This window comes from Ictalurus furcatus, chromosome 15 (assembly GCF_023375685.1).
Source record: "Ictalurus furcatus strain D&B chromosome 15, Billie_1.0, whole genome shotgun sequence".
NCBI classification, from domain to species: Eukaryota; Metazoa; Chordata; class Actinopteri; order Siluriformes; family Ictaluridae; genus Ictalurus; species Ictalurus furcatus.
In genome coordinates, this window is record NC_071269.1 from 19,320,307 (window position 1) to 19,332,468 (window position 12,162).

At 38.3% G+C, this 12,162-nt stretch overlaps 2 protein-coding genes across 2 annotated transcripts in view; both read left to right on the plus strand.

The window, feature by feature from the left end:
- Positions 1 to 2,366, plus strand: part of pik3cd (phosphatidylinositol-4,5-bisphosphate 3-kinase, catalytic subunit delta) — a 28,966-nt gene extending 26,600 nt beyond the window's left edge. Inside the window, exon 23 of the mRNA XM_053643294.1 lies at positions 30 to 2,366. Within this exon, the coding sequence (XP_053499269.1) occupies positions 30 to 164 (135 nt within the window). The 3' untranslated portion in view covers positions 165 to 2,366. The remainder of the gene's footprint in view (positions 1 to 29) is intronic.
- A 2,048-nt stretch (positions 2,367 to 4,414) lies between these two features.
- Positions 4,415 to 12,162, plus strand: part of ctnnbip1 (catenin, beta interacting protein 1) — a 38,123-nt gene continuing 30,375 nt past the window's right edge. Inside the window, exon 1 of the mRNA XM_053643274.1 lies at positions 4,415 to 5,251. The gene's annotated coding sequence lies outside the window, so the exon portion shown is untranslated. The remainder of the gene's footprint in view (positions 5,252 to 12,162) is intronic.

Genomic DNA, 12,162 nt, shown 5'->3' on the forward strand with positions numbered 1-12,162 from the left:
GATTTAATGTTTCTGGAACATTCCCAAAGGATTCCTTAGCACTCGGCAGATCTGAGGAGGAAGCACTGAAGAATTTTAAAGTGAAGTTCAATGAAGCTCTGCGAGAGAGCTGGAAGACCAAGGTGAACTGGATGATGCACACTTTTGCCAAAGATAACAGATGAACTCTGGCATGTTGAAGCAGAGGCTTTGGAAAGCCGTTCGAATCGAGACCAATTTTGAAGCCAGGATCTGAACCAGTTCCAGAACTAGTTTCTAGTAAAGTGGAAATTCCTCTGTTGTCTGTGTATTTTGCTTTGTTAAATTGTTGGCGTCTTCACTGCAGTTCAGTGGAGGTCTCTAGCTACGAAATGGAGAATGTCTGTCTGAATTAATGTAAGAAATTCTACAGCTCATAATTGCCGCTAATTTATCCTCAGTCACTGACTTGATGCTTTGTAAGGCACTGGAAAATGTTTTGAACTCTGAATATGAATATGATCTGAAAGAATGCATGTATTTATGACTATTAGTTGTACAGAAGAGATTGACTACTGGCCAGGAGAAAGAAACACGTTCGGTGTTTCATAGAGTTTACATTCCATCTTACTTAAAGTTTTACTTTATCAATTTGTACTTGAATGTTTTGGTTGTAAATATTCCTTATTTTGTGACTTGTATTTTGGTATTTAAAGTTTTGAGCAGTATTTTTTAATTACATGTATAAAGAAAAATCATGAGATTATTCATAGTTATGGATACGAGACAGCGTTTGTATTGGGGGAAAAGCAGAACTGAGCCTGAAATGTTTTGTGTCTTGGATATTTGTGACCTGTGGAATGAGATATTTATTAAGATCTAAAGAGTTTCTGCACATGTTCTCCTTGTGTACTTGTGGGTTTCCTCGGGGTTGTCTAGTTTCTTCCCACCTCCCAAAAACATGCCATTGGGTTGATTAGTTATGTTAAATTGCCCTTTGGTGTGAATGAGTGTGTGTGATCCTCTGCACTGTACCGGTGTCCTATTCTTGGTATTTTCCCGCCTTGTGCCCAGTGTTCCTGGTATAGGCTCCGGATCCACCATGACCCTGACCAGGATAAAGCGGTTACTGAAGATGAATGAATGAATGAACAATTTACGGTCTGTTGTCCAGACACGTGTTGGCCCAGTATTTTCCACAATTTGTTGGCTGTGTGTGCACTCCACAAAGACAGATCAGTTTAATTGATCTACCTCTTTGGTAAACATCAGGGCAAGGCAAGAAATAAGTTTTTTGTCCTGGAAGTTTAGAGATTTGTTAATGGTTGGAAACAATGTGCCTACGTTTGAGATTAACTGCACTCAAACACTTTTTTGAGCTACTTTTGTTTGTGTAAAATCTCACACTTCTTAATATTTAAGTGCAGCTATGTATATTTGATGTTTTCATTTTGATTCATTTTGATGTTCACATTAAATCTGCTTTATTTTCATAATGTTAGCTGTAATGAACCAGATGTACCCTCCTATGACCTGAATGTCATTAAATGTGTGTCGGTGTTTGAGCAGAAATGTGGGTCTGTGGGCCGGAAAATGTGACAAACACTCCCTGCATTTCAATATTGTTTTTACCACACCCTTGACAAATTTCCTCTCAGAAGTACATACTATAATTCACAGCACTGACCACTTGTAAAGTATAGGAGGATTGTAACAAAGCAGATTTTTCATAACATTGTACAATGTACGCAAGGCAGTCTATTAGTTTACCTACATACAGGCATATTGGCTTGCTTATAAGCTGGTGTCCTGATTAGCTGTTTTGGTAAATAAATATACCAATAAAATGTAATAATGATGATGATGATGATGATTTCTTTGGTGACATTTTCTTTAAACAATATACAATTCATATTAACCCACTGACTAGCCTTGTGATAGTAGAGTCTAATGTAGCTGTCTAATTAACTAGCTAGCTAGCAAGAATGATAAGTAGCCAGGATGCTAACATGCTATCAGAATGAAACCAAGCTATGTTCCTGAATTTTACAGCAATTTTGACCTAATCCCTTAGAAATCCAGGAGCTCTTCTAACAACTTCTTATGTGCTAATGAAATATTTAAGCTGCGCTACAGATTCTGTGGAAGATTCAGTGGAAAGCCGAGAATGGTACGATCTAAAGCAGTATTGAAATTCAGGATGAGTCACTTCAAATGATCCATCAGTCACATGCTTCTCATCAACTTCATCATTTTCTTTGTATTAAAATGATGGTGGCCAAATCTAATTGTTACAAATGTGTAAATGTTAAAAATACAAAAAGCAAACAAAAACTAAAAATCCACAGGAACATGTACTGCATTCTTATTTATTCATCAGCTATTTAATAAAATGATGGCAGAAAAGGTCTGGGACTGGAGTCTGCGGTATTTTGGTTTTCAGTCATGTTAGGCATTATCTGTGCAAGCCTTGCTTACAAGGTGTTGCTAAATGTGCAATGCATTGTTTGTTAAAGAAATGCTTTAAATGTCATAAAGGACAAAATTTCCTGATTCAGTGTCTAGTATTTTGTTCATTCATTAATATATATATATATATATTTTTTTAGCATTTTATTCTAATCAATGCCGTGGGAATTTGAAATGTCCAATGGTAAATTTCATTCCATCCAAGTTACAGAAAATATAGAAAAGTACAACATCAATCAGAAGTCATTTAAATGTCCAGTATTGGGAAAAGCATATACATCCACTCCGAATCTACTGGAACATCAAGACCAATTAATTTGTTTTTGCTGTAGACTTAATATGAGAAGAGAGTTTAGAATTTCATATTTTATTTCCTGGTATTTATATGTAGATGTGTTAAACGACATAGAACATAGCACATTTTGTATCAGACCACTCAATTTTTAGGTAAGCAAAAATATTGGAACGTGTGAGTGACATGTTTCTTGTTACCCAGGTGTGTCCTGTTAGATTGATTTGTTTAAACAATAAATAGCTCTGAACATATACTCTTGGTTTTAGCCATCATCTTCACCTGTGAAGACTGTATTTGTTGTTAAAAATGATAAACCAACATGAAGATCAGAGAGCGGCCTATGGGAGAAAAACAAGCCATTTAGAAGCTGAGAAAAAAGGGAAAATCAATCAGAGGCATTGCACAAACATTGGGCATAGCCAATACAACAATCTGGAATGTCCTGAAAAAGAAATAAACCACTGGTGTACTGAATGGGACGACCAAGGAAAACAATAACAGCTGATGACAGAAACATTGTGAGAGCTTTAAGAAAAACCTGAAATCAACGACATCGCCAACAACCTCCAAAAGAATTGGTCTTGCCGTTCCTATAGCGTTGGAGGGGACTGTAGAAATTACAAAGGATTTTATACTTTGCACATTTCAAGAAAATTGGAAATGAAATGGGGAAAAAGCAGTGTTAAAATGTTTAGTACTTAAATATGATCCATACATGACCAGTTTAGTTCCTGCCTGTTTTAGAGGTGATTTTGCCTTCAGTCTAGGCTTCAGTAAAGGAAAATCAGTCCTGTGGCGTTATTTTATGATAAGTATATAAAGTATATTAGAAACTCTGTGACACTGTTATTGACATAAATAATGCAGAGGTGACAAAATAAATACTTGTATGAGTGCATTTTTTTTACTGTAACTATTTTTAAGAATCTTCAATTATTATTATTATTATTATTATTATTATTATTATTATTATTATTATCTCAGTACATGTATAGTACATTTACAATGACTTGAATTTACCCAGTTACTCTTTTTAGTTTAGCTGAATGTTTTCTGAACTTTATTGCTGTGGAAACTTTTAGTTAAAAGAACAGTTGGTCTGTTTCTGGTGGCCTGTAATGGTAATTTAAATAGAATGTGTTTTCTTAATGGTTCCTGGTGACTAATCTATTTTTATGCTGATGGAAATAATCCACCCATGAATGAAAGCTCTGCTGGTTTCTTGTGGTATTTTAATACCAGAAAATTCCTAATGGAAAATTACAGGAATATGATCAAAACCAATAAGCCACTTCCTATTATGCTTTATTACATGATAACAGCCAGAGATTTTTCTAATGGATTGTAATTTCTTTCCCCAGATAGGAGTGATGTTGTGTGGGATTGTTTACTTTTACTCAAATGTTGGCTTCTTCCACCATTTTGCCACTACGTGTCTACTCATTAAAATCTTGTACTAAAGGCTGCTGATATTATCAGGGATCACAACCAAATGGATCTACAAATCCATCCTAATGGACAGACAGTATTACAAAGTCATAGTTTCGTTCAATATTTATTTTACAAGGGTCTATAAACTGTCTCGTCTTACATATTATGATAAAAGAGAATGTCTATTAAGAATGATTAGAACCTTCATAAAGTAATGTATATAGAGGTAATATTGAAAAGGGAAGAGAAACGTAACCAGTGCATGTTATGATATGTAAGGATTAAACACTGGGGAGTGCTGTTACAGGAAAATAATCCATTTTTATCCGCCTAATCCATTATTAGCCCTAGATTATGTGATGTGGTGCAGCGCAAATCCCTGTGAATTAGCTGTTACTATAGAAACGTATAAATGAAGTAAATTATGTATAAATTAAATAAAATGTAAGTCGCTCTGGATAAGGGCGTCTGCGAAATTCCATAAATGTAAATGTAAATGTAAACAGTAATGTATTATAACAGCGAGCGCATTGATATAAACCTGTGATTTGCCTTGCAGCCGGAACTACCTCCAAACTTCTGTTATAGAAAATTGACCAACATCTTCGGACCAATCAGAAATCGAGGATTCAACAGCGCTGCGGCATAAACAGATATAATTAATCTGATTTATAATAACTCAAAATGTCTCAAATCCAAAATGTGTACAAACATCGCTCCCTAGTGGTGAACGCTTTGTAATACACTGCATAAACCGGTGCTGCACCTTTCCTTAAGTTCCCCTATTCCGCTTCACGTTCATTTTTACCACCCATATTCAGAGAATTGCTGCCAGAATTGGCTGGTTCTCCAGAGTCACGTCGGACAGTGGCCAATCTGCGCACAGCTCATGAAGACGCACTCCTGGTTGATCCTAGCGCAATGGGCGTGGCCTGTCGGAAAACGGGTGAGAAAACACACTGTCTCCGCTCCTTCTTTGGCTCCGCTCGCAGCTCCCATCGATTGTCGGGGATGTGACCCCGGAACAGTACGCTTCCTTAGAAACAACTTAACATTTAAATAACGCAGAAACAAGGGAAAAATCCTGGACCAGGAGAGGTGAGTGAGAAAAGTCGGCGCGTCGGAACCGGGTTATTAAAACGACTGCTAGCAAGCGTAAATTCTGTTTAGCATTGAGGAGTCTGTTAGCTTGGTAGCTTAGCTTAGCTAGTGAGTGTATGGGAACTTCATTGAAGGCTTTGTTAGAAACCACAGAGCGCTCAGCTCGCTTCATATAAAATACTGCACAGTGGGTTTTTATTTTTATTTAACACCCTCACATAGTTATTTCAAATCTCTGCAAGAAGACACAGTGTCGAATCAGTGCCATAACGTTTAATTGTGTATTTTATTGAAAGAAAAACAAAAAGCTCATGTTTTTGTGGACATTGTTGGATAATGTGAGCAGTTCTTTATCCAGAAGCTCTATCTTCAGCACTGCGACTCTTCAGTTGAGGTTTTATCTCATTTTTGTTTTCAGTTTGAATCAACATAACAGTGCTGAAGCTTTCTGTTGAAGCTTGTATCCATTCTGAACATTTCAGTTCAGCCTTGATTGTTTCACACAGGGTTGGGTTGGTTTGGCTTGGCTTGGTCAGTCATGGTTCAGATCAGGTAACAATACTCTGGTTATACAGTCATTACTCATGGGGATAGTCTGGAACATGAAGTGATCAGGAATGTCATGGCTTAATGCAACACTTCACGCCTCTCAGCACAGTGCCTAAGTGTTGATCAGAGTCTATTTTTGTGTCCCCCACACCCTCGAACCCATTGTGCATGTGAACACAACTGTCACGGTTACGGTTGTGGCTCACTTTCGCATGGGAAGGGAGATCTCAGCTGGGGGATCACCTGTTCAAAATACCTAATGCTGACGCTGGGGAAAGTTTTGGGATTGACCAAGCAGAGTGAGTGATGTGTGTGCTAGGGATGGGCGATTATGGATGTAAAACTACATCACGATATTTTCTGGTATTTATTGCGGTGACGATATAAATATAGTACCATGCAGCACTGTTTTTGGCTACAAGTCACACCTACATGCAGTCTTGAGAGCCTCAGAAACACAAACATTGGTCTAAAAGTTAAACTGATTTTCTAACTGATTAAACAAAAAAGTTCCGATTGTAAATGTAGCTCCTCGTTTAGCGATAAACTCCTCCTCGGCTATACGTCCGCCTTCCGCCGTACTCGTTTTGACTCTGCACATGAGCTGCGAATGGGTCGCACACCAATACGTCATCAACTAGGCTTTATCGTTATTATGGGCGGCTGTGGCTCAGGTGGTAGAGCGGGTTGTCCACTAATTATAGGGTTGGCGGTTCGATTCCTGGCCCACGTGACTCCGAAGTGTCCTTGGGTAAGACGCTGAACCCTAAGTTGCTCCCGATGGCAAGTTAGAGCCTTACATGGCAGCTCTGCTACCATTGGTGTGTGTGTGTGTGTGGGTGTGGGTGAATGAGACACAGTGTAAAGTGCTTTGGAACCGCTAAGGTTAAAAAAAAAAAGCACTATATTAGTGCAGACCATTTACCATATTTTCTCTGGAAGTCTAATTCTTATTGTGGAGAGAATTTCTACCGGTATATCGCATACAATAAGATATCGCCTGTCCCTAGTGAGTGCACACTTAAAGTCCCCATCAAATCAAAATTGTTTCAAAAGTTTTGTGGCTTTTTGTATGAATATGTCAGCCTTTAAGGTTATCTATGAGGTAGTGTGCTCCAAAACAGTGACGAAATTCGCTTTTAGAAGATATATGCATTCAAAATGTACAGTTGCTCAGGTTTGGTGACATCATTCTGCACTTCAGCTTCTCATCCGATTTTCTTTCCAATCAAATGCTCTCTAGAATCTGAAGTGTCCCGCCCCCGAAATTATATAAAAATCCGTCAAGTACGACTAAATGCTATTGGCGATTTTAAAAAGGCTCCGTATGTCTCACCCTGAGTTCCTGTTTCAGTGGAAATGACGTCAACACGCTGAGGAATGCTGATCGTTGCAAGGTACTTCATGGGGACGTTGAAGCAGGATCTTCCATGTTCAATATCGCATAGATAATGTCACCACCCAGCAAAAAAAGTTTTCTTTTAAGAGTTCTTTGTATTTTCTTAAAATATATCATTCTACACAGGCTGTGCTGAGATGATAATCATGCTTGTTTTGCTCTCTTGAAATCACAATTGCTCATCGTGATTGTTCAATATTACAGTTAGGAGCAAAATCTTTTTTTTTTTGTTTTTATCATAACATCATTTTAAATGAATATAAAACAGTGTTGACACATTGGTGCCTCATAGCTCCAGGGTCCTCGGTTTGATCCTGACCTGTGGTTACTGTCTGTGTGAAGTACCTGTACAAGGTTTCCCTGTTAAGTGTGCGCGTGTGTGTGCATGATGTCTGCTTTGGGGATGTTCTTACCTCACGTCCCATGTTTCCGGGATAGGCTCCAGATCCACTACACCACCACATAAATATAATCATAGTTAGATTTAAAATAATTGGCGGGGGGAGGCACGGTTGTTTAGCGGTCATCACATTTCACTCGCACCTCCGGGGCTTTGAATCCCACCTCCACCCTGTGTGCGTTGAGTTAGCATGTTCTCCCCGTGCCTCGGGGGTTTCCTCTGGGTTCTCCGGTTTCCTCCCCCAGTACAAAGACATGCGCAGTAGGCTGATTTGCATTTCTAACTTTTCCCTAGTGTGTGAATGGGTGTGTGAGTGTGTATATGATTGTGCCCTGCGGTGGGATGGCACCCCTTCCAGGGTGTCCCCCGCCTCATGCCGAGAGTCCCCTGGGATAGGCTACAGGCTCCCTGTAACCCTGTGTAGGATAAGCGGTATGGAAAATGGATTGATTTATAATAACTGAATTAGACTTTACATCGAGCATCGATCCAGACGGACAGTTATGACATCTGAATGGAGAGCTTGTGATTTACTTTTATTCATTCATCAGTCTAAAATAATTTTTTTTTTGATAAGGTTGCCAGTATCATAGTCGATTATGTTTAATTAACTAACGAAGCCAAAAAAGCTGGGATCAGAAGTTGAAAAAGTCGGACTAGTTGTGCAGGTCTGACTGAGGAAACCAGACAAAGACTTCTTTTTAAGAATGCATCAAAATACTGATCACATGATATCAAGATTTATTTAAAAATAATCCCTTTTCCTGTTTAGATGTAGGAATGTTTCCGCTTCGCTTCTCGTTCAGTCTGTTCAGCAAGATATGAAATCAGTCAGTCCAAAAAATAAAAAAAATGATGAAATAGTGTAATAGGTTGTGGCAAGAATTTCCTTTTCGGCTTGTTTCTGTAAGACTGTAGCTCTCATTCCCTTCTCATGTCAGAATTCACTGTTTGAATTTGTACCCGCTCATTTTGTTTCATGTGCTGTAGCAGCTGCTACTAGCCTATTATTTATTATGGCTGTGCTAATATTTATCTATAGCAGTCGTTAGGGCTGTGCCATGCCGCATCGTCCATGATATACCTGTACAATTCCTCCCCATGATAAGAATTTGTCATCCTGCGATACTGATGATGTAGTCGCATGAGAACATGCGTGATTAAAGGCGGAGTTCCAGTCGTAGATGAGGAAGAATTAATCCCCCAAAAAGGAGCTTCCTCTGTAATATACAGTCCCTCCAGGATTTTACGATCGCAGGAATTAACACAAAATCAAGCAAACTCAGCTACATTCAGAGGAGCTCGCAACTTTTCTAAATTACCACAGATTTTCCACAGGTTGCTGCCAAGATGCATCTTGTGACGTCATCACAACGCGCATTCAAACAAAGCCCTCTTCGATTCACGTGCGTCGAACATGAGTACAGCTTAAAGGTCTCATTTACCAACAAACATCACTGTGAATGACCGTGCGAAACAATTTTCATGTCGTCACTTATATAATTACCTCAAATAATACTATGAAATAATCGTGATATAGTTTTACGTCTATATCGCTCATACCTAGCAGTCCTCCGTGGTTTTGGATGTAGCTCCGGTTTAGGACTCAGCTCCGGGTTCCTAAACTGGGGCAGGTGGAGCTCTGGCACAGCTCAGCCTCCATGTCCCTGGAGGTAATGATCAGCTGTCTTTGTGCAGCAGGCTTAGGCGAGGCTCAAACCCCCTGCCATGCTCCAACATGCTTTATATGCTATGGGATGAACCTCTTGCAATGAAGCTCAAACCACTCTAGTTTCTCTCAGACACATAGCTACTAAATGATCCATGCCCTTGCACACTAATTATAGGTTAATGCAGTGTTTCCAACCAGGGTGCAGTCTGATGACAGCAGGGGTGGCGTGTAAAATCCTTCAAACGTTTCTAAAATGCTAAAATTTGTATAAAACTTTTAATACATATGATAAAAATCTGAGGTCTGAAATAATAACACAGACACTGAAATAATAAGAGGGACACACACACACACACACATGCATAATAATTATATCTAAAAAATTATAATTCCCTCCCCCTCGCTGACCTGTCAGCAGCACGTCAACATCAGTACGCGTAACGTATGCGTGTGTTTTATCCTAATAATCAGCGTGTGACGATGCGTGTGTAGTGCAAAAGAATATAGACAGATTTCTTCTGGACCATCAACTTCATCCTCATGTAGCTAACGCTGTCTAGCATTAGTGTTTGTGTAGGGCGCCACAATTTATTTATTTATTTATTTATTTATTTAATTTTCAAAGGGTGCCGTGACTGAAAAAAGGTTGGGAAACACTGGGTTAATGCATAAAGCTTGATTGATTTTTCTTTTGCTCTGACTCAATCTAAGTAAGAAGAAAAACACTTGTGTGCATGCTATAGGAACATAATATACAACAGCTTGGTGTAATGCAGTATGATGCAAAGCAGAGTTACTGTTAACACCCTGAAGTTGATTATTTTCCTATAACAGCATGTCTTGATGCGTTTTTTTTATTCCTCCTACACCACAGCGGTTTGCTGATGATAACGACAATTTTTTCATTTATTAAAAATAACACATTGTGCTTTCTAACCATTTAATGAATGTTGTGCAAGACAAGTTAGTTCCTCTAATCACATCTCCTGTCCTGTTACCATAAAACCGGACAGAACAAAGACCTCTGTCCTGAAGACATTCGCATTTTGGAAAGTTACTAACCATTACACAGTAAGCCCTGACACTGGAGACTCCTTCCATATGGAAAACGTAACCATTAATTATTTTATGTTGTTATTATAAAAATATATTCTACTTCCACATTATTTGATAATGCATCTTTTTCTATATGTTTTGGCCGTCTGTCCACAATAGCTATGTTTACATGCACATCAATATTCCGATATGAATCGGATTTTGGCAATATTATAATTAGTATCGAGTCATGTAAGCACCGCAATCCGATTGCCCGATTCAGATTAAGACGATGTTCTGATTCACCAAATTCTGATTTCCACTCCTGGAACATGCCTGTTTTGTTGCATGTAAACACTTTATTCAGAAAATCCACTGAGATATATGCGCATGCTCAGTCCGCAAGTACCTCTGAATAAGCTGTTCTATAGAACTGATAACATTAGAGCAAGCCTATCGACATTATATAAAATCATGTGTTCTTTATCGTCTGAATGTACCGGTGTGTCTAGATAGACGATAAAACCCACTTCTGAAAGGAATTGTATAGCTTTCTGGAGGACAGTGGGGGGAAATAAGTATTGGAAGCGTCAACATTTTTTTCAGTAAATATATTTCCAGTGAGGATATTCACATGAAATTTTGCATCTTGACACCTTGGTAAGGAAAAGCCTTTTTACGGACAATCATTTTACTAATGCAGCTGATGTTAATTTGCACAGATAGGGGCTATAATTACATATGGATTTCAACTGGTTCCTTGCCTTACCTTGCCTTGGAGAACTGCTTTTTCTTATCGTGTTCAATCCTTTTTTTCCCTGTGTCATTCCACTTTATTACACACAACTTTTTTTTATGGACTTTAATGTTGTGAATTCTTTATATTTCCAGATTTCTCGAGTTAATACCGATGTCTGGTGAAAACTTCATGTGAATCACCTCATTGGAAATATATTTATTGGAAATATATTTACTGAAAGAAATGTTGACGCGTTCAATACTTATTTCCCCCACTGTATGTTTGGACTAGAAATCACCGTTGTATTGTGAGTTTGAATTTCTTTTAACTAAATTTTGTACAGATCAGTAACTAAGAGCTGACCGCTGATCATTCAGCTCGATTTGTTTTTTGTTCTGCACGGTGCCACCTATTATTTTATTCTATTTTGATCTCCAGGTGTTTTAGCTATGTTCTTTCTTTCCAACGCCGTCAGTGTAGACCCAGTTATTCAAATTGGAAACTTGGTTGTTTTTAACTGTTCTTTTTGCATGAATCCTGCACAGGCCTGTTATAGAGTGTAAGTGTTACTCTCTCTCTCTGTCTCGCTCGCTCTCTCTCTCTCTCTCTCTCTCTCTCTCTCTCTCTCTCAGCCTCGGCAGTGAAATCCCAACGGGACCAACTCACTGCAGTAGTGTTTCTATTGTAATTCATGATGAGTACTCAAGTGCAAGACACATTGTTACGTATTGCAGTTATTTTTTATTTCTCCAGTTAAAAATAACTGATTCTTATCAAATACATTCTCAGGACTCACACTGGTATCTCTGTATATCTTTTATTGCTGTATAATTAGTCCTATGTTGAAGAAAGTCATAACTCGGTGTGTAAATTCAAAAGCCTCCATAATGAATCACTTCTCTGTTATTTATTATATAAGTTATTTCCTTTTAGAAACTGAATTGATTATAATGATAATTAAACAGTGACCCAGTGGTCTGGATCTTCTAGTGGGGGGAAAAAAAGAGAAAACTATGATGAATATTTAATATATTATATATAATGTAATATTTGTCGTATTAAATAGTAGTCAGTGACAGGAAGTTGGAAGCAGTGCGGCAGGAAGGGAGTTTAT